This window comes from Cinclus cinclus, chromosome 4 (assembly GCF_963662255.1).
Source record: "Cinclus cinclus chromosome 4, bCinCin1.1, whole genome shotgun sequence".
Taxonomy (NCBI): domain Eukaryota; kingdom Metazoa; phylum Chordata; class Aves; order Passeriformes; family Cinclidae; genus Cinclus; species Cinclus cinclus.
In genome coordinates this window covers 57241360-57268821 of record NC_085049.1, presented here as the reverse complement: position 1 = coordinate 57268821, position 27462 = coordinate 57241360, and the positions used below count along the sequence as shown (strand labels likewise).

Below are 27462 nucleotides of genomic sequence, written 5' to 3'. Positions count from 1 at the left end.
TGATTGCAAAAGGTCTAAATTGCAGATCTCTCAAAGTGCTCATCACTATTCTCTGTCAGAGGCTACAACTGCCTTCCTTCTGCTGTGAAGAGCAGCAAGTTTAATTTGCACACCTATTTGGATTTAAAATAGTATTTACAAGGATTAAATTCTCAAAAAACCCAAATAATTTTACTCTAATTTCTGAATTAGCACTGTCCCATTAACCCAGCAGGAGGAATCGGTTGGCACAAACTCAGAACTCATTTTCATTTTCTCTGTTGAGTAATACAGCAAAGTCAGGAGAAAAATGTCCTAGCTCACATATGGCATAGCTGAATCCATAGAATTTTTGAGACCTGAGCAGATGAGCTAATAGGAATTTTATTGCAAACACAGTATTTTTAACGTATGAAATTAAATATTTACAGGGAGGAATAATATGTTTATTAATACAGATTTTATATTTGAAAAAATGTATGGTTTTTTGGAAGTCAAGTCCACCCTCAGGTCTGAAACCAAAGCCTTTCCACTGATAAGAGAGTAGCAACTCTGAACAAGTGCTCTTACCTTGTACCATTTTCTATAGAGCAAAACCAGAAAAAAAAGTCTCCTCTTTCTCAACTCTCAGTATTTAAGAAAAAAAAAAAACAAACTAAGGATCAATTATACATTAGGATGAAGTATATAATGCATAAACAGACAATAAACCTGAAAGAAAATCTTATAGTACTTCAACACTTAGAAGAACCCCAGCAGTTACAGGCTTGTGCACCTTCCCAGCATCTCTTACTTGCCATTTTCTGTTATCTGCCCCACTCCCTCTCACTGTACCTTAGGAGCCCTTGGGTTTTCTTTCAGTAACATTCCTTCTTCCAAATGGTTCTCTACAACTTGCTTTATGCATCCCAGTAATATTTCTTTCTTATCCCTTGAATCCATATACTGCACATTAACAGTTAGAAAGTTTTCCTGGATTTCAACAGCATTTTTCAATTTTTTTTTTTACACTTCTATAGCTGTCTGGGGGATTTTTTCACCTTAAACAATACCTATTTCATGCCATCATGGAAAGGCAAAGATATAGGAGTTCCTTGGTGACTTTTAGGGTTATTTTACAAGTGCACAGAAATTAAACAAAATTGCTTTTAAGGATAGAACTTTTCTTTCCAAGGTTTCCAAGCTTGTCTTCTTCTGATAGCTTTTCAAGCTGTTAAGTCTGCATTTCCTGCCACGAGTTCTGCCAAGCAATCTGATACAATTGCAAGATGATTGTGAGGAGGATCATGAGGAGGATAAGCTGTTCATCATGGATAAGACAAAAGGTTTGAAAAACAGTAAAGGGCAATATTTATGTTGTCTTTCGTGCCAAATCTGTGAGGACCACAGAGAACGATATTGAGCTACATCAAGTTTTTTAACACGTTGGACTGGAAACTTGAAAATGGAAATGATGTTTATTTGTTCCTAGGTTTGAGGGCTCATTTTCATCAGACAGTTGCAACCTCTTTCAGTTACCTGTATCTTTGGTATTCATTAATATTTATCCATTTATCAGATTTCTTTGATCCTCAAAGATTGCTGCCAGGAAAAGTAATCATCTGATTTCAGGTTTTTGAAAAGCTGAATGGCCTGTATTTTTTCCCTCTTCCATACATCCTTTTCCTTGTCCGTGATGGATTCATCATCACATACAGGCTGCCCAAGTGTTGTCTCACCTTCAGAAAGTTTCTTGACTTGGTGGTCTTCCTCACTATTATCCATCTTCACAATGGATTTTAGGCTGTGGAAGCAATAGTCACCAACCTGGCAAAGGAAAACTGGCTCAGTGCTGTCAGGGTTTAACACCACCAAGTTGCCTTCTGACAAAGGCTGCTTTCTAGGAATGCCATTTTCCTTCTGTAAGACAGGTAAAGAAATCTTTGTGGGTTTTGAATTTTCATGGAGACCTTCAGGCATGGTAAGATAGTCGCCAAATGCATCCAGGTTCAATTCAGGAGATGAGGTTGGTGCTTGGCCTGAAACTGGGACCATGACACCGGTTTTCCCCGGAGAAAACTCGTGGCAAGGGTCATCACTGGGATTCTGAGGCTCCTGTGAGCCACAGGGTGATTCCTCAGTTGTGACAAGGGAAGGATGGGTGCAGGTGCTGACTGATGGCAGTAATGGGCTGTCTGTGGTGATGTACTCCAAGGGACAATGTTGAGGAGATGTGGTACAGCTGAGAGCTTTTGGAGAGTTCTGCTCCTCTGTTCCCTTGTTGGTGCCTTCCCCACAAGCTGGCGAGGCCTGTGAGACTTCTTCCTTGTCACTGAGGTGCTTCATCATTTCCCTCTGATCTGGGAGCACGTTCCTTGGAGGAGCTGTTCCTGGCTCTTCTTGCTTCTGTGGGGCCTGGGGAGAGTCTTCCCTTGGGAGAATCACATACTGAAGGGAAACTGATTTCTTACTGAGTCCCACAGGGTCCATTTCCAGTGTCTGATGTATATCAGAGTGAGAGGACACCACTGGGCTGTACAAGTATGGACCATTGAAAGCAAAGCAAGAGACTGCTGTGTGGGAAGCAATACTTGCATCAGCACTGTTTCTCCTTGAAATGGGAAAGGAATGACCAGCACTCTGACTTGAGCAGGCAACTGGGGTATGCTCTGACTCATTTAAAGCTTGGTATGAGTTCTGGAGGTCTGGTGTAACAGGGAAAACATCTGTCTTCCTAGTCTGCCCTTCAAGGCACTCTGCCAAAGTCTTTGCCTGCCTGAATGTGGGAAAGTTAAAAGTTGCTCGTGAGAGAGATTATTGTTTTCAACACAAAACATAAACCAATCTTAGTTGAAAACACACATAGCTACACAGAGGTCTAGAAAAAAATTTCTTGCAAAAAATTTAATTAAAACAAAAATTTACTACCCCTGTAGTAAAAAATTGAATCTCCTCCTCAAAAGCACCTTATATAGGATTTTTAGTGACAGAACATTTTATTACAGTCTGCCATGATCCAGTGAGGTCTTAGAGACCATCCACAGTGTCAGTATCATGTGCTGTTCACTCACCTGTCCACAATTTGAAGGAAGCTAGCCTTCTCCATCTTCTCTGAAAGGTTGTGTTTGTTGAAGTCCATCTGGTTGCTTGTTGGCCAACTTCCCAAGTGTCCTTTCTGAAAATGAAAAAGCAGACATGACCAAAGAGCAGTATTCTCACTGGCAGTAGAATCAGGAATTGTACATTCCTTGTGGACAAAGAAAACAAATAGGAGAGCCTATAGTACCTGGTAACAGGGATACAACTTCACTAATACAACTCAAATGTATGCTCTCCTCTCCAGAGGATGGTTTCTTCAAAACCATATTGCCTTACCACTGACCTAACTACACTACTCAGTGAGCCAACTAGGAAAGATGCCCTCCTAAACTTGTTATTTGTGAATAGAGGACTTAAGGGATTTGATAGTAGGTGGTTGCCTTGACCACAGTGATCATGAAATGATTGAGTTTCAAATTTTCAAAGTAATGGGAAAAAAAGAAAAAGGAACAGTAGAGTTGCTACTCTGGACTTCAAAAGACCACACTTCAAACTGTTCAGGGAACTACTTGGCAGTGTCTCCTAGGAACCTGCTTTTGAGAGCTGGTGAGTCCATAAGTGCTGGGCAGTGTTTAAGAACCCCCTTTTAAAAGCACAGGAGCAAGAAATTTTAAAGTACTGAAGATTTTTCTGCACTGATTTTAAATCACAGTTGTGTTGACAAGCACAACACAAAGAGGTCCGTTAAATATAAGAGCACTGTTATGTTGAGTAGGACCAGAACTTCTCCTAAAAACAAGTAATAGATAAATGAGGTTATCTGTTGATTGTGGACTAGAAAACAGGAAGAGCTCTTAAGACTATTAGAAGCCCTGAAAAATAAAGAAATAACGAATCCTTCAAGGTACAGTTCCCTCTTACCCCCAGGTAGCTCTGGATCAGGAGACTCTTGCTGGGGTTCGGAATCTTTTCCTCCCACATTTTCTTCTTCCTGCAGCAAGAACACAGTTTTCAAGATTTGCTTCTCAACGTGGCTGCTACCAGAAAAGGCTGCACCCAATACACGAAGTGCACCCCACATATGCACACATACTTGCTCAGCACAGCAAGGCACCACCAAGGGAGGCACTGGCACAGCACCACCCAACTCTGTCCCTTGCACAGCCACACACAAGGCTGCCCACCAAGACCCATCTCCACACTGACCTGTCTCCTGGGGCACAAGAAGTGCCTCAGATTTTATGTCACCCACATGGGCTCTGTGCTGCAACGCAAGCCTACCTGAGGAAAAACTTATAGCTGCAATAAGAAATTATCAGCAGAATGATGATGAGAGCTGGAAGCATCAGGGGGAGAATCACAGGTGGCAGAACTGAAACAAAGAAAAGAGAAAAAGGTATCCACCTGCAGAGTGACAGTTTCCTTCAACAGGTTTTTCACTCTGGCCACTATGTAGGGAATTTGGTATATGGAGGGACAGGATCATAGGGCCTGTGGAATATCTCCCTAAGTGGGACAAGCCAAACGTGACCTGAACAGCATACTGACAAAAGGAGTTCATTGTTTTCTTTACTCATTAGCTTCTTAGCTTTTACTGACATCAAATTAGACATTTTAAGCTAATAAAAAGATGGCTATGAACCTTACTTCACCATGAACAACAGGCATGACTTCAGACATCTTAAGTCTTCCTGACTCTGTATGGTTCTGAGGAAATGGGGTCTCAGAGATTTTTCTGAGAGCTCCCCCTGTTATCAGACACAACAGCACACTAATTTCTTCCTGAATGCACATCAAAATTTGCCCACAGTACAACTACTACAACTTTCCTCAGGACAAAGCATGCAAGATCATATTACTTTGGGCAAATATTCTATGATGGCAGACATTCTGCCTCTGAGTCCATAAACAGCAAAAACATGTAAAGATTTTATCTCCAGCAGACTCCACTGAGTTTTACACAGCCTTATAGTCACTCTGCAAATATAAAAAGCTGATGGCTTACATTCTATCTTCCTAAAGTATCAGGCTCTTTAGTCACTGACAGCAGAATGGACTACTGGAATCAGAAAATAATGATAATCTTTCGGGCAGGATGTCTTTGATTCATTCTCCACATGGAAAACTTTATGGTTAGTTGTACTCACCTTATGAAGGCAAGTAAGAAAGAAGCTGAAAAGGTCATTAACTTCCTTCCCTAGCATTGTTGTTATACTGCCAGGATGCAGGCAGAACAGCTGCCTTGGTAAGTGACTCCAGCTAAGCCATGGCTGCAGCTCACTCCAACCCCAGCTGAGGGAATGTGTTATACTAAAGAACCATTCCAGCCATTAACAGAAGCAGCTGCATGAAAAGTACCATTCTCAGTCTTCCAGGTGAACTCCTCACTCCATTCACTCCAAGGTCCCTCGTATGCTGAAGGCATGTTCACCCTTGCACGCATTTTCCCCCTGTACTCTGTAGATGCTGCCAGCATCTGCAGGGTGAAGGTGAAGGGAGGTATATCGTTGCTGATATTTAACTCCTGGAGAGTCTGGGGAGAGGGGAGGAGCACAAATGACAGAGGTGAGAAGAACTGTCTTTCCATTTGACCAACAAAGAAATATCCATGACTCTTGCCCTTTGTAAGTTACCTTTTCATATCGGTTGTTTTCCCAGTACTTGACTTGGTATCTCTGTTTTATGAAGCCGTATTTCAAATGGTGTTTTTTCCACCATAGTTCATACTCTTGGTTCTCTGTTGCTCTTACTGTCACATTTGCAGGTGGCAGCACCTGAACTGGAACATAATGAATGTCTCAGAGCACTTACCAACCTACTGGTCCAGTGCTCTCTTTCCACATTGTGAATCATTTCCAGGGACTGAAAACAAGGTTGTTTGGTGCAATGTATCATGGCTCAGCTTTTTAACACTTCTTAACTCTCTGCATCTTCATTTTTCAGTCAAATACAACAGTAGACCACCAAATAACAGAAAATCCATACCTGTGTATACTGACAGCATTCCCTATGTATAGAAAAGCAGCAAAACAATAGTTGAAGTATCTGTACTTGTCCACCACATTTCAAGAAAGTTTCAGTTCTCTTGGAGCTGTCTCCTGATATTTTCACCCACTGCAAGAGTTGTCCTAGTTTTAGAGTTTGAAAAGTCACCAAAATATCTTCAAACACGTGGGAATAGATGGCCTACCTGATGCACCTCACTGGGCAAAGGATTCCTACCTCATCCAGTGTTCCAGGGGCCATTGCACAAACCCACAAGAGCTCACTGGCTTCTTGAGAAATCACCTAGTGACACACTCCTACTTGTCACAAACACTTCTCTCCACAGTCCCCTGTCTGTGACACTGGGACATTCACAAATGTGAATCACAGAGAAGTCAGCAGGATGGCAAATGCTCACTGAGACGCTCCAGGTCACCACCTGGATGTCTGCACAACAGTTTCCATCACTATCACCTTCCTCAGAGTAACAAATGCCACTGAGGAACTCCACACGTACACCCCAGAGCTGACCTCATATAGTCCCTTTCTTCATCAGTGATTGTTTCTTCCATTTCCCACTCACTTTTCTTCATCCCCACACTTGCTCAGACAGGCATCTCTCCAAGAAACAAGAAGGAGAAGCAAGAAACAACTCAAGAAACTCACTGTTTTTGTAGGCTTCAATCAGCTTGTCCTCTGTCTTGGCCCGGACAGACACATGATACTGGCTCTGGTTGCTGGAATTGTTAACAAGTATCTCACAGCTCTGGACTACATATGAGGTGTGGGGCAAAGTCTTCTCATGCACAGGAGAGCACTCCTCTTCTCTGAGAGGAAGAAAGAGGAAATCAGGGGAACTGGACAGGCAGAAACGCCACAGGAGAGGCACAGACACACTGCTGTGGGCAGAGCACATACTCTGATGCTGGGGTGGCCCTGAAGAATAAACCAAAGAGGACAGAGGTGGTGATCACTTTCCTCACTTCCCAGCTGCATATCAGACGATCTCCACCACTGAAGAAGCAGCGAAGGTTCCTGGGCTGAAGGCCACCTTCAGAGAGCACAAGTGCAAGTTTAGTGACAGGAAAACCCTAGCTTCTCAGTTTCCAGCCCTGCACGGCCCCACTCCATCCCATGCTACCTTCAGGGGTTTTCCACGACACCTCCATGCTCCACTCGCTGTACTGCCCAGAGAAGCTGCTGTCCTGCCCCGGTCTGGCTCGCACACGGGCAACGTAGCTGCTCCCTGGGACAAGGTGCTCATGGCTGAGAATGCAGCGTGTGGTGTTGGACAGCAAGAGAGAGGCAGCTGCCTGTGGTCGGGGAAGAAGAGGGAGAGGAAGGGACGGAGGAAATTGGGACGTTGTGGAACAGAAAGGTGGAGGGAAGACAAGGACAGTGAGAGGAGGAGTTGACTGTCAGGCTACATCTCCAGTAGTCCCACAAGTGTGATGGTCCATGCACATGCGGTGCTTCCTCCCAGCCACACGGGAGGGGCTCCAGCTTGTGCTGCAGCACAGCTCCAGAAGGCGAGGCACGGCCACTGTCAGGGCTGCAAGCTCACCCCCAACAAGTGGCAAACTCCTACATCTTGCACAGTTCAGTCTGTCCTCAGCTCCAGCTGAGGATGTTCATAACACTGCTCAGTGCAGAATTGTGTGGGAATCTGGCCGAGAAAATTCCCTTGAAATCTAAAGATCAGGCTGACAGGTACAGAACAGAAACATATGCAGATCTAGGGAAATGATAGGGCAAAGGATATGGACTCCTAAAAACTTGAAAAAAAAAAAGGAAAAAAAGAAAAACCCAAAACATATCTGTCTCAAATGGGGAGTAACTTCAAATGCATTTTGCTGTTTTCCCTACATGAACCCAGAGCCTCCTATTGGAACGTGATTTAATTCAGTTTAAGAGGGATTCCGCTCCAACTCAAATCCAAGTATAGTTGTTGGGGGTTTCTTTGAGCTGAAAAGAGATCTTTGCTTTCAGTTTGGCATTCAGTTCAGGAAAAATGATATTTCACTGGACAAGTCACTTGCTAACAGAAAGAGAGCCCCTTCCACCTGACCCAAAACCCACTTTTATCTCTTCACAATCCCTGAGAAGGGAAAGACCATTAATTTACACAACATTTACCACAGACTTACAGCTGCCCAAAATGGTGCAGCCCAAACCAGGACAGCTCAGCTCCTCTGCTCTTACCTCCCAGGACTCCCATTCCCGCTTGTAAGTGACTTCATAGTGCAGCACATTGCCCAACACTTGGCTTCCATCCACTGTTTTCCAGGTCAGCAAGAAGTCTCCTGATGTCATTGAGCTGACTGAGAGGTTTTGAGGTGGGAGGGGCTGAACTGGAAGGTGAAGGTACAGTGCATGAGAGGGGATAATGAGGAAATGACAAGGAGGGGAAGAACACACCTAGGTAAACTTCCCCATTTGCAGAGTATCTTATCCTTGAGAGACCAAGTTCCTCCTGCTTGACTAGCTCCTGAGATGATACCAGGTCCAGCTGCTCTCAGAAACTTGCCTTGCCCTCTACCTGCCCAACCCTCTCAAGGTGGAACTCTTTGGCAGTTTTTACAATGGAAGCGGAACTCAATTCCAGATGAACACCAAATACATTCTCAAAAATCCTTAAGATTCATTGGGAAACCAGAGTTTGGTATTTAAGCCTTACCATTTTGGAAAAGATTAACATCCAGTTCTGTTTGAAGCACCTTTTTAGGTCTGAAGCCATAAATATCATCTACCCCTATTCCAAAATAGTCTGTAGTCCTGTGGCAGACCCAGTGCACGTACACATCTGGAGTTTCATGTAAGTCATTTTCTGTCTGGCGTCTGCAAAACATGTCCTTGTTCTCCCTGTGTACAGAGAAAGGGATCTATAAAGATCTGAAGACCTGTAGTTAGTGCAAAACTAAACACCTGAAACCAGTTTCATCCCATCCTGTTGTTATAAGTCATGAAGGTTCTTATATCCTCTTCTCACTCTTCCTATTAGTCCTGGTTGCATCAGTTAATATGAGAAACATTTTTAACACCAGAATTTTGCCTCCTCACTTCAAAGTTGTGCAGCAGAATGTTACAGTGCCAGTTCATTTTTCTAACTTTTTTGTGTAGCTCTATGTAATCTCATATTTTAGGTGAAAAATAGTATGATGAAAAATGTCATGTAAATACAGCTTTTACTCAGAGTTAAAGGCCATAAAATTTCTCATGATCCTAAGCTGCTTGAAGACTTCCCTTTTGCAGTACCAGAAAAACACTTAGAAAAAGATTCTCAACCAAAATGTACTTTTGTATCCTTAGCAGCTCTATTTGCCAAGGGACCTTAAGTATTCATTAAAGGTTTCATCCAGAATGTAAATCATCCTTTCAGATGACCTTTCTCCAGGCCAAGGGGTATCATGAAAATTAGAAACATTTTTTTAAACTAGGCAGGAGATGATATTCTTTTTGTGGTTGCAGTAGCCTTAGCTGCTGGAGAGATGTTTTGCTTCTTTATGTACCCTGTGGAATTTTGTTTGTGCTTACGGCTTCATGCCCAGTATATTATCTTGTTCCAGCTCAGATGAGAAATATTAAGGTGTGAATATTTAAGTCCAAATACTGTCTTCCAGCATAGGATGGAGTCTTCTAGCCAACTATATGTCAGCAAGCTTTATTCAGCACTATTTTTAGTGCTGAATTATTTTTGCTATTTTTATAAGTTGGGTATTAGCAAGGATAACCAGGGGTATTGCTGAAGTATGGATTGGACACTGCAGTATGTGTGTAGCCTTATTCAAAAGAGTCAGCCCAAAGGGCCTGAAGCCCTGAAGTTACTTCTCTCTACTCACCAACATTACCTTATAGTTTGGGGTTTAGTCAACTATTCTTCATCTATGAGCTGATCTCATTTAATTGTTGACCATTTTGATTTCAGCTGTGTGACTGTCCATGTTTAATACCTGCTTGTCTGGTTAGCTCACCTCAGTTATGCTTCATGATCCACACACTTCATCATGTAACAATGTCTTAGAGAACCCTCCAAAAGTCCAAGGAACTTTATATCATTTTTTCCCGGAAGTATTTAACTTCAATGTCCTGCTCCAAAGTTCTTCCACTGTTTTCATCTGCTTTAAGGTCTATTAATTCCCTCTTGTTTGCATTAAAATCAAGAGTTCTTCCTCTTTCCTTTTCTTCCTGTATCCCCAGACTCTAAATTTTATTCTCATCTATCCATCTTTGCCTTCCTCTCTCCCTTAACTATTCCTCCATTTCTGTCTCCTTTCTTATCCTCACCAATGATCCAGTCTGGTGATTTGGTTCCCTTTTGAATAGGAAATAAATTATAACAGAAAGATACTGTCATAAACACACCAGTATCTCTGGGAGGAAAGCTGATGGCACAGATAGAGAACTTACCAGTCCTCTCTATCTCATAAATACACAGTCTACAAATATTTCTCAAAAGTTATCAAAACCACATTCTCAGTGATGCTCTTAAATGAGCAAAATGACAGGGCAGGGGAAATGTCTTCTCCCTTTAGAGCTGACAAACAACACTCATGCTTGTTCTGATATTTCCTTCTCCCCTAATGTTGATTATTAACAGCCTATATGCCCCATCTTTTCCATATCTATGATCCTACAACAAAATCATGGAAAATAATTGTAAAAGTGATAAAAACAACTCCACTGGCATAGCCTATTCATTCCTCTCTTCCTAGATGGGGCCTCAGAAGCAGGCACAACTTTTGCTCAATTCAAAAAGAGATGTGGATGTGCTTTCTAAAAACTTGCCTGCTTGTCCCCAGGATTCCAAATTTCCCTTTGGACTTTTACCTAATTCAGAACATTTCAAGTACTTACATATTATCCCTTTGGTAAAGAATCATCCCAATGAGGTCATGAGCCTCTGAATGCTCCATCCATGTGCAAGTCACCTGTGAGTTGTAGTCATTGTAGCACTTCAAGCTTTTCATTGGGATACTCTCTGGGGAAGGAATTCAGGCAAAAAAAAAAAAAAGATGCAGTGGTCAAACAAATAAATGGTGAGAGGTAGCAGGAGGTACAGAATGGGTAAGGCACTGATAACAGTACTCTCCTCTTGCCACCAGAATATCATAGACTCAAACAAATGTTTGGGCTGGAAGGGACCTTAAAGATCATGTAGTTCCAACCCTCCTGCCATGGGCAGGGACACCATCCACTGCACCACTATGCTCAGAGCCCTCTTCAATCTGGCCCTGAACATCTCCAGGGATGAGGCATAACTCCATAAAAATATGTGCTGAGTTGTGACCATTGTGCACATCTGACAACACACAAGTCTCCACACCAAGCTACAACTAACAATTAAGTGAAATCTTAGTGCCTGCAAGGCATACAGCTGTAGCCAAGGTATCACTTTTCAAACACAGAGTATTTCTAAGGATTAGTAGACACCATGGTCAGCAGACATATGGTGATCATTTCCTCCTTATGTGAACTTCTTTGCTACTAACTTCTTAGTAAAGTTTATAATGCTAGAAAGGTCTATTTAAAAGTGAGATGCTCTAGGAATAGCCTTGTTATGACCAGGAAGAATGTCCAAACTAATTTGTTGGAACACTAGATTTGTGGTCCAGAGATGGCCAGACCTCTCACCAAGGATATTTTTTTTCTTAAGTTCACAGCTGTGAAGCTGAAAAATACAGACTGCCTCTGGCACATGCACTGTAAAGCAAGATGCTTTCTTATCCTTCCTTATTTACTCTGAAGGTAATATCCATGCTGCACTCTTGGGATATTGCACCTCCAGAGGACAAAGATGTCAGTGTGCATACTTGAGTGTGCTCTCTCAAATACTACTTCTTGATGACAGCTATGATCAGCTTGTTTGAAGGGCTTTTTACAGGCAAAAACCCATCAGAACAGAACCACGCTGTCTTAGCAGGCATAAGACGGACCTTACTTTGATCTTCTACGGAAAACCAGTACAAAGTTCTACTGCATTCCTTGCATAACCAGAAAATGGACCATCCCACGGAGAAAAGGATGGTCTGAATGTGGGGTTAAGGCTCAGAATGGCAAGAACCCAGTCTGACCTACACAATAACACATTTTCCCTCAGAGACCCTAAAGGAAGATATCCTGAGTCAGGCAGCACAACTCCTCCTCTGCTACTGCGGACATGAGGCATGAGGCAGATGTCCAAGGGGCACAACTCCTGACAACACTCTTTTTCTGTGGTCTTTAGGATGGCTATAGGCCTAGTCTTGTGGCAGGTATGGTGTACCTCCTATTCCCAGGTGTGTTAAACCAAAGAGAGGAGAGGAGAGGAGAGGAGAGGAGAGGAGAGGAGAGGAGAGGAGAGGAGAGGAGAGGAGAGGAGAGGAGAGGAGAGGAGAGGAGAGGAGAGGAGAGGAGAGGAGAGGAGAGGAGAGGAGAGGAGAGGAGAGGAGAGGAGAGGAGAGGAGAGGAGAGGAGAGGAGAGGAGAGGAGAGGAGAGGAGAGGAGAGGAGAGGAGAGGAGAGGAGAGGAGAGGAGAGGAGAGGAGAGGAGAGGAGAGGAGAGGAGAGGAGAGGAGAGGAGAGGAGAGGAGAGGAGAGGAGAGGAGAGGAGAGGAGAGGAGAGGAGAGGAGAGGAGAGGAGGAATAAGCTCTCATTGTGTAAGAAATGAAACTCAAACAATGGACATGGCAGATGGTCTCTTTATCTGTCAGCTATTCCACAAAAGAAAATCAGGTAATCTGGATTTTGCTCTTGGTAGCCCCCACCACACTGTCTTGTGTCTGGCCACGTGTCTCTACTCCCGTGCACTACCATCTCAATTATGCAGCCCTTTATTTTCCTATATTTTCATTAATTATCAGGATCTATCCCTCCTTCTATTCACTCACTATCCAATCAACTTGTTCATCTCATCCATTTTTACAGTATTTCACCTGTCCACACCACCAACATCAGACTCATTTGGCTGCACATGCACCTGCTATATGCTGGTTTTGATCACGATGTCTGTTCTTTTACAGCTTAGAAAACAGAAGAAGGAAGCAGAAAAGCAAGCAGAAAAGGAGGAAGAGCATTAGCTGAAAGAAGGAGACAGATATAAAAGGAAAGGCAATAATGGAAAGATAAAAGAGAATATAAATTTGAATCTCACCTCGAACGGCTTGAACATGGAAGACCAAATACAGATCCAGCAGCAGGATGTAAATCTCTTTCATGTTTATATTGTCCTTGGCACACAGGCTTGATCCTAATTCAGAATTTCAGAGTTTTCATTGCCCACTGGCTACTCTCTTCCCCTGCTTACTGTTTGTTTTCGTTTCACATAAAGAGAAGTAAAACTGAATAAGGGAACTTCTTTAAGATCATGTTGAAGTGATATTCAGGAAGAACTTCTATCATGCATTTCTTGTAAGACAAAATCCACGTGTTCTTGTAGTGTGTCGTTGCAATGCAAGCAAAGAATGAAGTAAATATACATTTCCAAGGAAGTGCAGGGATTCAGTCAGTTGAGTAGCAACAACAAAAAATCCTAGTTTTTGATTAGAACTCATCCTTAAAATTCTTTTTATTTTTCCTGCTCTTTATGCTATAAGCCTTCCTAATGAACCACGACAGCAGTTAATTTCCTTAAAAATATTATCTCAACCACACAGTTCCTAGGAGCTATAGTGGTTGGATTTCCATATTCAGTCACTTTGAGAATTTCCTTCAACATACTACTTTTCTAGATGACCCCCAAACAAGTTGCAAATTGCAGACATAGTACCAAAGAATTTTTTTTTTTCTGGTGATTGTAGAGAATGAAAGTAGATTGAGCAGTTCTAGGACCATGGACCACATTGCTCAATACTGGAATTTAAGTCCTTTTGGCCATCTCTCATTGCTTTCTCAAAAATCACAATATATGCAACTACTTCAGTACGTTACAGATCTGAGAATATTTTCTACTTTAGGGGGGCATGGAAAAAGTCCTTTTAAATTCCTATTGACTTTTGATTCCTAAATACCACTTCCTTGGACCAGAAACATCTGGCTGAGCCTTTGAATATTCATTGCATCTAAAGAATCTCTCACTAACTAACAAGTGCTTGTATGAGAGCAGACTCTGCCATTATGCTTCCCCCAGAAAAGGAAGCCATTCCCTTACCTGATCCAGGGGTGTCTGTGATGCAGATGATTCAACCTCATGGGTGACTTTCCCTGTCCAGCCTCCCCCTGAATCCTCTGATGCAGAAATCAGCAACCCCACACTTGACTAGAACTGGAGACAGAAGTATAAACCAACCACAGGATTTTCTTGGCAAGTAAGTCTTCAAAATAACTGCTACATCTTTTGTGAACCTCAAATGCCACTTTCAGAGAAGCTGACACCCCCCTTTCAAGGAAAGTCTGTGCAATTGCACAAAATAGGAAGTCTGTACTTCCTATTTTAGCCCCCAAAACACACACTTAGATGGGGTGTTAGGTTAACTGTGAAGGGAAGGAAAGGCAGTTTGTCACTGCCAATCTGTGTGTTAGCAATTACCAGATCATGAGACTTATGTATTTTAAAAAAGAGAAAGGACTGACTGCAGCAGAAGTAAGAAAGATGAAGAAAGAATATTCTGTTTTTCACCCCAGTGCTGTTTCTTGCTTTACTCTAGACTAGACAATCTTCATTGCAGGGATCCCTCTGGACTTTCATTTGTACATCTATATTGGGGGAGAGTAAACTACCTTTATCTCTGTAACATTTTGAGCAATATTACTAAGTTTTATCCATTTCAACAACAATTAATAATAAATTATAAGTACTATAGTACATAGGGGAAACATTAGAGAACTGATGAAAGTAGTTGGTCTGAAGTTGCCCCACATCCAAGGCAGCCTGTCTCTCAACCAACCAAAAAACTTAGCCCAGTAGCCTTCAAAAATAAGCCTTAGGAAAGTTAGGCAGCCATAAGACACAGTCCATGCTCTGTCCTCCCCTGCCCTCTAATTTAGTTTAACACAGCTGGGAATAGGAGGTACACCATGCCTGCCACATGCTCGGGTTTGTGTTCTCAGGGGTAAGCTATGGGGGCTCAGCTCAACCCCATATACAGAATACAACTGCCAGAGTCTGTCTGTCCTGCCCTGCTGCTCCTCAATCCCCATGGTACTGACCAAAACCACAGTTAGCAGAGTTATTCTCTCATGAGAACTGAATCAATAATCAAGAAAAAAAAAGTATCATGTGAATAAGGGAAACATGCAAAGCAAGAAAAAGAATATGGAGAATATCTGGGGAAACTGTGTCAGAAGGTGTCCATATAAAGCCTGCAAACAGTGGGGGGTACATGTAACTTGGTTGGATGGAAGAATTTATTTTGCATTGCAGTTTAAGGGCAGAGGGGGAATCATCCTGCTCTGATTTTCAAAGGCCAGTGGGTTTATGTTCTTCCAGCACTCCTATAAAAGTGGACAGTTGTTTCCCAGTAGACATTTTCCCTCCTTTTCCTTTCCCATTGAAAATGTTCCTCTGTTTTTGAGAGTGACATGCTGACTTGCTGGTTTTATCACAGGATCTAGCTGTCAGTGAAAATCTCGGAGTGCTACTTGCTCTCTTGAACTCCAGGAACAAGTAACAAGGAATCCTACACATTAGAAACTTTTCAGGCCATAAATGTTGTTGGGTTACTTACAATGCATTTTCTTATGTATCACAATATGTCATATCACTGACACAATCATTGCTATTACTTCATCTCTTTTCCAAACTGCATTACTGCAAAGCCTCTGAAGCAGAAAGTTACATTTTGTAATATTTTAGTAAAACAATGTCAACAAGTCCCCCTCCCAAAAACAAACAAACAAAAACACTTTTAAATAAAAATTGATGAACTAATATTTAACTTTATTTGTTGAAGAATCTGATACAGTCATTTCTTGTTAGTTCTACTTTGAAATGCAGTGTCACAAAGCAGAAGATAGAGAAGAAAATGCTGTTTGAGTACATATCCTACACATTTTCCCAGAACATGAAAATAAGTAGACTGTACAATTATATAAAGATCTATAAGGAACCACAGATGTACTAGGTTTGATTCACAGAATTCAATATTTTCCACTGGTCAGTGGAAAAGAAGAAAGTTAAGATGGGCTGTAAGTTCTTCACTGAAATCCAAAGAAGTTTTTCTGATGCTCCTAGGACAAAATCTGAACACCCAGTCAGACTCCAACATGAGAGAAATAATTGCACATTGGCACAAAAACCTTCAGATCAGCAAATGAAGAGAAATTTATGGGACTCTAGAAAAAAGAGAAAAGCTTATGAAGACATTCTGAACAAATAATTAGCCTTGGGAGTGAGAACAGAGAGAACTCTATTGCAGGCTGACATTGACTTGCTTTGAGACCATGGTCCATGATTTTATTTCTCTAATTCCTCACCTTCTCTGGTCTCTATGTAGATGTCTCTATTGCAGTTGAATGTTAAAAAGCTGAAGAAGTTAACTAAGTACAAATTTTACACCAAAAGGTAATATATTACTAAAAATTACTCATTTCAAGGACACTTCAAAGACACATTGGAGGAAACTGCCTGCAGAGAGGGATATCTATACACCACTTACATTGCTCCTACTGCCTGAGTAGCACCTGTTCCTGGACTAGTGTTGTAGACACCCAAGTCATCTTTGTGAGTGATGTGTAACTTCCAAGGGAAAAAGTGCTTCTCAGAGGGACTTCTGCTCTGAGACACCATGAGTTCAACATCCTGATCAGAGAGCAAGCGGATCAGGTCACCATCAGGATCCCGGTAATTCAGAACAATGTCATCTTGATTAAACTCCTGCCTGGGAGAAAAGAAATGGATTGATCCCCAGAAATCAAGGAATGCCTGAGAGGTGCTGCATGATGAACAATACACTGACAATCTAAATAATTTTGATAAAAGCCACACAAAGCCTTGGGCGTCTTGGCTTTCTTGATACAGCTAGTGCTAGAAATCATATAGCCACGTTCATGCTGTGCTGTGTTTAAGCTAAGAAATCCATCAGAACCAAGCACTATTTCCAGTAACACCACATAAATGGCACAATGAATCTGTGTGTTTTATAGAATTACCATGCATTTCTGTTGTTACTACACACTTTTGTCTATTTATTTTTGCTCTTTCTGAGCAGTGCAAGAATATTAGAACAGGTGCTCTATTACCAATACTTAATAATATTTAATGTTCTAAATTGTTGATGTTCAACACCAGATTAATCAAATTTAACACTAGTTTAACAAGTGTTAGAAGGCCATGTCCTACCTACATCCTGAAGAAATGTACTAGTAAAAAGATGCTTTTATGGGGGTATGGCTTTTATCTGAGTACAAGAAATGGAAACTACTTCCCATCACAACTGAGTCAGAAGTGTGTGTCATTCCTTACTCACTGGCAATCCCAAGAAGGACTAGTATCTACACAGATGGCCCTGGGCCAAGTCAAAGTGCAACTTCTTCAAGACACTTGAAAAGTATTTTATACACAAAACATGAATCTCAGACTGGAATGAACTTGACAAGTGTTTAAGTATCAAATATACAACCAAGTGCTTGCATTGTACCTCATCAATTCCATTAGATCTTTGAATGATGGAATGCTGCTCAGATCCTCTTCCACTGAGATATCCCTGTATAGAAAACACATCTAATCATTACATATCATGACAAGAGAATTGTTGGTGTTTCTTCAGCAGTAATCTGGAATACTATTTTGTTACCACCTGATCATGGTCATGGTCTCATCATAGTAATAACAGCGAACTTTATTAACTCTGTCTTCCTGCTGCGGTAAATCTTTTATGATCTTCACAAAAGCACATGGGAAAATCCCAGTGGCACCATCAGCAGTTCCCTGGAATGATAGGAAATGTTAGAATCAAGAAAACCATGCCATTTTGGCCACATGCAATAGGTTCTGGAATTAAATTAATTTACATAGAAACAACAGTAAGAATTTTTCCACTATAATCAAGAAAATAAATTCTGTGGAAGTGACCTGATGGCATCCCTACAAAAAGATTATACAATTACACAGTCAAATACCAGGCAGGGGAGTGAAACAGTGTGTAAAAAATTGAAGTCAGATGGTTAGCAGGGAAGGCTGTGGTGTTTGAGCAAGCAGAGATATCATATCTGCAAACACACAGTATGTTCCCCTCATCCTTTTTTCAGAACACTGCTGCATTACCCAAGTTCTCTCTAATCAGGCTGACGTGTGTTGTGGTATGAAGCATGAAGCATACATCAACTCACCCCGAGGCAAGAAAACAATTAATCGCTGAAATGGAGTTTCCATCTCCTTTCTGTGGCCTTTCTGTGTTCTAATAACTTCCAAAGAATTTAAAAACATCCCACAGAAGCAAATGCAAATAAAAAGGGAAGTCTGGAGGGCAGAAAATTTGTAAGCTAAAAACCATCAAGAAGCCAAACAATTACTAATTTGGAATCTAGAATTTATTCTTGACAGTAAGACCTGATTATGATAGAGTTTCTCCTCGAAAGGAAGAGGCAGGTCACAAGGATCAGGAGAGCCTTTTCTACTCATATATTTCAAGGTATGCTAATAATTCAGTACTGCTATTGCAGTCTTACCTCTAACCAGTCTTTGTTTACTTTGCTGAGTAGATAGATCAAATCTCCCTTCTTGAAGCTGAGTTCCAGTTTATTGGTTCCAGGAAAATCAAACAGTGCCTGTGGAAAGTAATAACCTCAAAATTAATTCACAGAATTACAAAAGCAAATCTTTCTGTTGTGTTCTTGAAGAGAAAGCATAAAGCAGCAAGACAGTGTGCACTTTGTCATCGCATATGTATTTCTGGGATAAGGTCACGTATATTTGACCGTAGTCTGCAATTCTCACAATCTCTTCTCCTGCTCAGCACACACAGAACTGTTTTGAAGAAGCAGTGAAAGCACTAGGATAAACATGGCCCTGAGAGAGCTACATATAAAGATTCTTAAAGTGGCAGAACACTGAGCACTAGACAAATAAATATACATAAGTTGAAAGCACTTCAAGAACAAGTGAGACAACAGAGTTGAAGCCAACTGACAGCTTGAAATCCTGTGAAATGAAAAATGTATTATTTCTCATTGCAGCTTTACAGCTTTTAGATTTGCTGCAAAATATCACAAAGAGCCTTTAAAAATTGCAGAAATGTGTCTTAATTTAAGGGTAACTAACTGTTGCTTTTACATCTAGATTTCAGGTCTGTATGCTGAGCTGGGAGATTTGGGAAAGCCTGGGAAATTGACTGTTAAAATAGAATTTAGATGTCTTCTTCAGTGAAATAAATAAACAAATAAATAAATAAATACCACCCTAACTAAAGGTTGTATAGTTGAAGTGGCTGAGTTATCAAAAATGTACATCTTCCCCATTGTCCTTAAGAGAACATGGTGCCAATTTAAATGGTCTTAGAGGAACAAAAATGAAAATACTGGGGAAAATGTGTTCTTTATTCTGTATTGCAATGGTTCTTTTGGTCTTGTTAATGCCAAGAGTTCTCTTTAAAAAAAAACACAAAAAACAATGGCTACTGTTGTGCTAATGGTTCATATGTATGCTTAATAGCTCTTTCAAAAGCCTTTTCTCACCTATTGAAAAGTTCTGGTAGATATATTCAATACTAATAAATTAACAGATTAAACCCAAGAGATATGGCTGCTCCAAGACCTGTCATTCTCTGTGTAAAGAACGAAACAAACAACAAACCTCAAAGCAGATGCATGGGGGTTTTAATCTTATATGGCAAAGTCACATGTTTCAGGAAGCAAGACCCTGCTCAGACAAATACTGATTACAAAGCATTCTCATGTGGTTAATACTGAGAAAATATGCCACAAAAGACAAGAGCATGGGCATTTTTGAGTAAAACATGTTGCAGAAAATACTAAGATGCCTCACCTGCAAAGCTTTTAAACATATGCTGAAGTCAATGAAGCTGAAGCTTATGCCTGTTTTAGATTTAACTTATGGCTAGCACTATGCAAAACTGGACCATTTGGCAGTAAGCTGTAGATGTCTCAGTTTTGAATCTCCTGTCATTCTGATTTCACCATGGACCTTCTTATTACTCAAGTGATGAGAAACACAACACCTCTTTCCGTCCTTTGTTTCATTCCCTGTTGTTAAAATCAATTGTTTTTCTCTGTTGATTTCACTTTCTTCCCCTACTCTCTAATTGAAAAAGGCAAGTTGATGGATGAGGTAGCAAAGCAAAACAGAGTTTAATCTCCTGTCCTGTGACAGGTTGTGCAGAGTACTCACCTCAGCCCGCGGAGCTGCGGTGCGGTCAAAAACAGGCACTTGATCTGAAATGCTCTTACTGCAAAGAAATGAGACAACAGGGAGGAAAACATGCTCCGAAGTCATTAAAAATGCTACACAGTCAGTAGTGCAGTGTCTGTGTTTGTACTATTTAAGGGGTATGTAAGCCATAGATCACTGGAGAAACTGCGTGAGAATCTGTGTGCAGCACTGAAGTAAATAAATATGGATACAACAACACTGCCCCAGTTCTCTCTGTTTCAGTGCTGAGTAGCAGCACTCTGATGGTGTCTGCTGCTGAGAATAGATGGAATTTTCAATACAGTCAGTATTCTGACTCTCTTCCACAGCACTGACCAGTCCCCCTACTCTGCCTTCTGGGTATCATTGTTTCTATCATTTATTGCATTTAGTTCAAACGCTGGCACCATACACACATGCAGCTTTTGCACTCTTTGGGGTAGGTGAGTCCATCTTTGGGATGCTGAAAGGAGAATTAATTTATCTGAAGGGTAATGAAGGATGACATCTACTTAGCAGCTCTCCAAAGGGGTGTCAATGCTGCTATGTAGGACAGGCCCCCATTTAGACAATGGACAGGAACAAATTAAGTATTCAGTTTCATTTAGTGTCTGAACCAGATCTCACTGAATTCAGTGCCAAAACTCACACTGACTTCAGCAGTGCAAGCTTATGTCCTTAAGCTTGGCCTGCACATTATATATTCTGCACATTATAATAGAGATCACCATTAAAGAAATATAGGCAGATAGAGCTGGACAGTTTTTTTAAAAAGCAAGGTATACTCTCATTTTGGTATTTTCCTTTAATGCATGTACCACATTCACTTCAGAAATCGGAGATTACTGAAAACAAGAAATAATCTGTGCTCACTCCACCACAAAGACCCTCATAACTAGGGATTTGTGGATTCACTTGGAAAACACAGTGGTGATCCTCATCTCTCTGCCCCCCCAAAACTGGACAGCATCTCTTGCATCAAGCAATGCTGAAAAAAGGCATGACAATCACTCACACTCGGCGTGTCCGTGGGCGAAGCCGTCTCAGTCTGTGAGGCACCTGCTCACCATCAAAGGTTGAGTGGTAGAAGAACAGCCGTACATCCTCATCCATCAACACCCAAGCAGGGAGGCAGAGTAGGTTCTGTGCCAAGAGCAGGCAGGAAGCAGAGTGTAACAGTGGGAGAGACCAATTCTCTATTTATTTACATGTAACAAATATGCCTCTCTGACCTACAGGGTCACCAATGATATTCATTACTGCCAGAAATTTCCCTTCTCTCCCTTCTCACTCAGCAGGACACAGCTGAACAGATGACAGTCTCTCCTCTTTACTCCTGGAGTTGGCTAATGTATTGCTTCTCTCTTTTTATACCTGATTTACTGCAGGAGTAAATTGCTTTTTTGTGTTTCTCTTCAGAAAATGAACAAGTGTGGAAAGAAGGCAATCTTAAGTAGTGGAAGTCTTGGCCAGTGCTTCAGACTTTTACTGACTTGATGCTCAGGCCTTCAGTTAACCTGCACACAAAGCATATCTCTCCTTGATGAATGCTGCATCTACGCTGTGATTCAATTAATTCAGAAGCCCACCTGTCCTGATCCTGGGTGTGAGAGAGTTCATTTTTCTTCTTAGTAGCTGGTACAGTGCTGTGTGTTGTATTTAGCACCAGAATAATGTTGATAACTAATTAGTGGCTTACTTAGTCTAAGCCAAGGGCTTTTCTGTTTCCCAAGCCCTGCCAGTGAGGAGCTGCACAAGAAGTCAGGAGGGAGCATGGCCAGGACAGCTGGTACAAACTAGCCAGAGGGATATTCCATGCCATAGGACATCATGCCCAGTATGTAACTGGAGGGAATCACCCAGGAACCACTGATCACTGCTCAGTGGACTGGCTGGGCATCAGTCAGCAGGTGGTAAGCAATTGTATTGTGCATCATTTGTTTGTTTTCTTTAATTTTATTTCTCTCTTTTTGGTTACATTCCCTTCTAATTACAATTATTTATTAGTATTATATTTTACTTTATTTCAATTCCTAAACTCTTTTTATCTGATCCCATGGGTTTTACCATTTCCCAGTTGTCCTCCCCGTTCTGTGGCACTTAGATGGTGGGTGGGGTTAAAGCACAACCCACACACTCACTCCTAATCCCTTAGATGTACACTACTGGAGATCCATCATTTCCTCATACATCTTGGGGGGTTTTGGTAAGGATATCTACTATATATGAAAACAGACATTGAGCCTTTTTGAACTGCATACTCCAGCAGTCTGAATGTGGGGAAGAGGACTTCAGGTTGTACCACAGTGTGGGCACTGTGTCTTCATGAAAGCAGTACAGAGAGAAGCAGATACTTAGAACTCTTAACAGTACCGTCTGTCTTAGCTGATTTCAATGGCTAAATATCTGCAGTGATCAGTGCATTCTTCACTTTAAAATTAAGTTTTACCTTCATGTAGACATTTAGGATAGGAATCCTGTTCTCAGCAATTTCCTTTTTGGCACCAACAAAAACTTTTCCTGGAAAATATAAAACCTGTGACAGTTACTGAAGGGAAGAAGAGAAGAGAAGAGAAGAGAAGAGAAGAGAAGAGAAGAGAAGAGAAGAGAAGAGAAGAGAAGAGAAGAGAAGAGAAGAGAAGAGAAGAGAAGAGAAGAGAAGAGAAGAGAAGAAAAGAGAAGAGAAGAGAAGAGAAGAGAAGAGAAGAGAAGAGAAGAGAAGAGAAGAGAAGAGAAATTAAGCAATCAGGAGGAACTAGAAGCTAAAAAAAAATACATATTTTCTAAATGATTTTAGGATTCCAAATGAACTTTACCACAATTGATGGGACTGTCACTGGAACACGACTTCTCTGGCATCCATAGCCAGGAATTAGCTCCTTGTCACAACTGCTTCACTCACTGCATTCCTCCTTAGGACAGCCTGGAGCTGAGAAAGCTGCTAATGATGCAAAGGTTTGGTACTGACAGCTTACCTGGCAGTACAGGGAGTGTGCAGGTAAATGGGCTGTTATTGCTCTCTGGCCCATATCTCTCCTCTAGTTTGGTGTGCAGGGCATAGAACTCACGATAGCGCCGGAAAATCAGGTATCTGCCACCCCCTTTAAGCTTTACTTCAATGACAAACATCTGAAACAGAGAAGAGGGATTCAGGTTGATGTTCATACTTATAGATACTCACAAAATGAATGTGAGGAATAAAATAGGAACTTAAGTTCAGTGCTTCATTAGTGTGAATATTCTCTTAAGAGCAGAGAGGAAAGCCAACCTTCAGTTAAGCATCTGCAAATTCAGGAACTAGGAAATAACAAGGTAGCACCAGTGTGGTATTTGTGTGGGTCCAACTTGCTTATGAAGCATGTCCCTGTGGCTGCTTTATATTATATAATCTTAAAAGGAAACTTGAAATTACTTGATTCAACTTTATGCTTTCTCCACTAACACACTAACACACTTTCCTAACACATTTTCCCTCCGTAACAAACAAAATACATAAGGTAGACAAATACAAATATTTTACAATAAGACGCCTTGGACATCTAAATCTAGAGACAGACAGACATCTAAATGAATTGATTCTCAGAATTGAAGGTATTCATATTTCTTTTTTACTTTAATGTATACAATTGCAGAAAGTGTGGTCTGACCTCCTTCAACTACTATTTTATTTATCCCTTGACAAAATTCTTTCCTCTAAAGGAACCCAAAATTTCCATGTACTGGCCTCTGAGTCACATAGCGGCCAGATCCTTCAACAAACATAAAGACAGAGCAACCAAACATCACTCTATTCCAGAGTAAAACCTGAATACTGCAGTGAGAAAGTTTTTATGAGCAAGGTCTCCAGCAGAAGTCAGACTGAGCTGGCCATATTCAGAGTTTCAGAAAATCTTAGTGCCTTTCCCTACTATTCCCTTCCTGTGTGGTCTTTCTTGTCTTAATATTCAGCCTCCTGTATAACTTGCCAGTACCATAGAATAATGAAGCAACACTCTGCCTTTCTACCCTGTGAATTACTTTTCCACTATCTTCAACAGTAGAGCACTCCAACAGGAAACAAATCAGATATTAGGAAAGAATTATGATGTTAGAGGATATCTCCCACATTTTATTCAGAAAATAAAATTTTTGACTGAATCTGGGATAACTATACTCCATTCCAGAAAAATAAAGCACTGAGAAGTCTTCCACATGGAACCAGTCATGCCAAAAAGCAATTACATCAAATTAACTGCATTTTGCTTCCCACAACCAAACCAGTCACAGGTGATGGCATATAGAGACAGGATAAATCTCCTTTCTTACATAGTAATTAGTAAAGCCTTTCTTCTCTTCAATATCTGCAATATTAGCTGAAACAGGTACATCATCTGGAAGCTGGTCAAAATCACTGTGAAGAAAGAACAGAAAATTTAGGTTACTCATAGAGGTAATAGCATTTGAGCCACACAGATAAAAGATAGGCAATATCACATTTTCTAGTACCAAAATCAAGACGTTAGAAACTCATGGTGTCATTCTCTTCCTCTGGAGGTCTGATCTTGAGATGTCAAATTTCAATAAGTTCAGCACAAGTCAGTGACAGTGAATTCTGAAGAGTCATCATGCCTGAAAAATACCCCTCTCATTCCTAGGCTTGCTTGGGGAACATAACTACAAAACAAACACTAGAACTGCTAAGCTTTTCCTGAGAAATGTGATCAGCTGTGGATGCATTCTTAATCCTTCCTTAATCTAGGAGATTTACAATAAGAAGTCTGCATCAGTAGATCTTATTTTAAGATCATTAGATATCATTATTTATGCTGCTATTATTGCTGCATTACTGTAGGGAACAGGGAACAGTTCTGAGAAAAGAGCTGGTTATGCAAGGTGCTGTAGAAACTGACAGCACAAAGCTAAATCCTAAAAAATTTGTACTCCGTGCAGGATGTGTAAAATGCACCACATACATATAAGAAAAGAAAGAACAGGATAAGCACAAACAGAAAAAGAACAAAGAAACAAAAGCATAGTATTGTTCTATAGGTGCCTACACCAGCTGTCAAAATGTTGTCAAGTTTTCCTGTAAACATCACAATAAAGCAAGGCTTGGAAATGGCTTGGAAAAAGACCAGTAGGCTATCAAGAATTTGGAGAGAGACCTCCCAGTCATAGCAGGTAAGATTCACCACAGAATCACAGAATATCTGGAGTTGGAAGGGACCAACAAAGATCATCCAGTCCAACTCTTAAATGAACGGCCCACATGAGGATTGAACCTATAACCTTGGCATTTATCCCCCAGTCACAGCAGATAACCTGAAGCAACCACAGAGATACTTGTTTGGAAATGTCAAAAATGTGTGAAGGGCCACGGCAATAGGCAAAGTTAGAATAAGCTTTGCAGATCCTAGAAAGAACTGGATTTGAAGTGAGAAGGAAGGATCCCTGCAGGAACAACTAATGAGCAGTCATAGTCACTGTAGTCCACTATGTAGTCCATAGTCATTGTATTGTCCACACAACAAAAAAGCATGGATTGGCAGGTGCCTTTTCCTCTGTGACCTTCTTGGTGCAACAGCAAGCTTTGACAAGCAGCAGACATTCATCTTTGTTTCAGTCTTAGAACTCAGTGTTGTTAGAGAGGTATTTATATTAATACCTGAGTAAAAAGCATCCAGAATGAAGAAAAAAGAATAACAAATGAGATAAAGAGAGACTTTTAAAAGGATCATCTAAGAAATGCCAAGCTGACAGGATGTGAAATATTCTGATAGTGAAAAAAAAAAAAGTGGTAATTGTCTCAGTTTATTCTGCTAGAAGAACATCCCAAGCAGGGACTTCCAGAAGGTGTAGCCCATTTGAAATGGTGAAGTAATGATGCAACACCCTGCAATAGTTTGCTGTACGAGAATGCCATGAATCAGCACCACCCACAATACTGTAAATACTACCCCTTACTGTGAAGAGGGATGTGGTTATGGAGACCAAGAGATATAATTAGTCATATCACAAACACTCATATCATAAACTCCAGTAAAAGGGAAACTGTTTTGCAGCTATAAAGAGGACAATGACCCACTATGTCCTAGGTGGTGAATATTCCCCACAGAAAAGAGAAAGTCCACTCCAGCATAACAAATAGTCTGCTTGACCATAAGCAGCCTAATAGTGTGGAAGTTATGATAACAAGAAGCCTTTTAGAATCACCAAGGATGCTTGCATCCAAATTAACCAAACAGATCACAGAAGTTACATGGGGCTTGTGGGGAGGCAGGAGCAGGGAGAGACACATTACCTCTTTTCTCGCAGCTGTCGGGGAAGAGACATGGTTCTTCTTAAATCCAGGTGACTCAGATCTATTCCTCTACTTCTTGGGCAGTTCCTGGTTTACTAGGATGAACACGAAGTCAAAGTAATTCTCCCTGCATGAAACAAGACTCTTTTTGCAAGGCCTCAGAGATCTTTTTTTAATGTTTCAGTGTCAGACGATTTCTGCTGTACCTCCCCACCCCCACCAGTTTGAGGAAGTACCAGGGGCAAAACAGTAATAAAGAGAGACTGTTCTGTGATGTCTGTCATGTCTCAAAACTTCCACAATTGAGAAACTGAAAGCCCAAGAAGAAGCAGAAACTATAAGTCACAGCTTCCTTTGCCCACCCTCACTCAAAACATTTTCCTCTGTTGAAAGTCAGCATTGAGTGGGCTCAACAAAGTCTGTTTTGCCTCAGCTAAAATGCCCCCATACACACCTCTACATTAATATTGTAAACTAGGATTAATACTTCTAATCTGCTCTTGAGGCTCTGTGATTCCCAAGGATACTCCTTTTCACAGACCAAGAGCCAGGAGGTGGAGCTAAAGAATAAATTTTAAAATGGGAGCAGAACGTGTCATCAGAAAAATCAGCCTTGTCAAACATCAGGGCATTGGGCACAGGAGATGAGCTTTGAAGGATGGATCAATGAAAGTAAGGCAGGAGTCCTTTAAAGGCCAGAGATCTTTTCAGCTTGGTGTGCTCAAAAGAACCCGCGTTTGCCACGCACAAAGACAAGCTAATGGCTCTCCCTGGCTTGTACTCAAACTGTAGTGACAAAGCATTTATAGAACATCAGTTCACAATCTTCCAAGAAGAAAATAAAAGGAAGAAAATGATGAGGAAATCGTGATTTCTTAACAATATGGCTAAGTTGTAACACAGCTTATCTGCCTTAGTC

General features: G+C 41.1%; 2 protein-coding genes across 2 annotated transcripts; both read right to left on the bottom strand.

Annotated features, from left to right (window-relative positions):
• Positions 1 to 347: 347 nt before the first annotated feature.
• CSF2RB (colony stimulating factor 2 receptor subunit beta) lies at positions 348 to 14276 on the bottom strand. The gene is made up of 14 exons (XM_062492136.1): positions 14108 to 14276; positions 13112 to 13389; positions 10837 to 10960; positions 8660 to 8844; positions 8185 to 8333; positions 7124 to 7295; positions 6901 to 7033; positions 6649 to 6809; positions 5631 to 5776; positions 5356 to 5530; positions 4279 to 4369; positions 3919 to 3988; positions 3030 to 3133; positions 348 to 2734 (listed from the first exon to the last, which is right to left on the bottom strand). Exons 2-14 carry the CDS (start codon positions 13173 to 13175, stop codon positions 1534 to 1536), a joined length of 2775 nt encoding a protein of 924 aa, XP_062348120.1. The 5' UTR covers positions 13176 to 13389; positions 14108 to 14276; the 3' UTR covers positions 348 to 1533.
• A 2235-nt stretch (positions 14277 to 16511) lies between these two features.
• Positions 16512 to 26737, bottom strand: NCF4 (neutrophil cytosolic factor 4). Its single transcript, XM_062491307.1, has 10 exons — positions 26544 to 26737; positions 24569 to 24653; positions 23239 to 23392; positions 22713 to 22783; positions 21279 to 21406; positions 20243 to 20300; positions 18565 to 18663; positions 17694 to 17824; positions 17535 to 17600; positions 16512 to 16775 (listed from the first exon to the last, which is right to left on the bottom strand). Exons 1-10 carry the CDS (start codon positions 26573 to 26575, stop codon positions 16550 to 16552), a joined length of 1050 nt encoding a protein of 349 aa, XP_062347291.1. The 5' UTR covers positions 26576 to 26737; the 3' UTR covers positions 16512 to 16549.
• Between the last annotated feature and the right edge of the window lie 725 nt (positions 26738 to 27462).

Coding starts and splice junctions, on each gene's coding strand:
- CSF2RB (XM_062492136.1), bottom strand. CDS start 13,175: ATGAAAGAGATTTACATCCTGCTGCTGGATCTGTATTTGGTCTTCCAT. Junction 4,370..5,355: donor CACCTGGAAGACTGAGAATG/GTACTTTTCATG, acceptor TCTTTGTTTCAG/TTCTGCCACCTGTGATTCTC. Junction 2,735..3,029: donor TTCCTTCAAATTGTGGACAG/GTGAGTGAACAG, acceptor TCCCACATTCAG/GCAGGCAAAGACTTTGGCAG.
- NCF4 (XM_062491307.1), bottom strand. CDS start 26,575: ATGTCTCTTCCCCGACAGCTGCGAGAAAAGAG. Junction 21,407..22,712: donor TCCTAAATGTCTACATGAAG/GTAAAACTTAAT, acceptor CTCTTGGCACAG/AACCTACTCTGCCTCCCTGC. Junction 18,664..20,242: donor CCGCAGCTCCGCGGGCTGAG/GTGAGTACTCTG, acceptor TACTTTCCACAG/GCACTGTTTGATTTTCCTGG.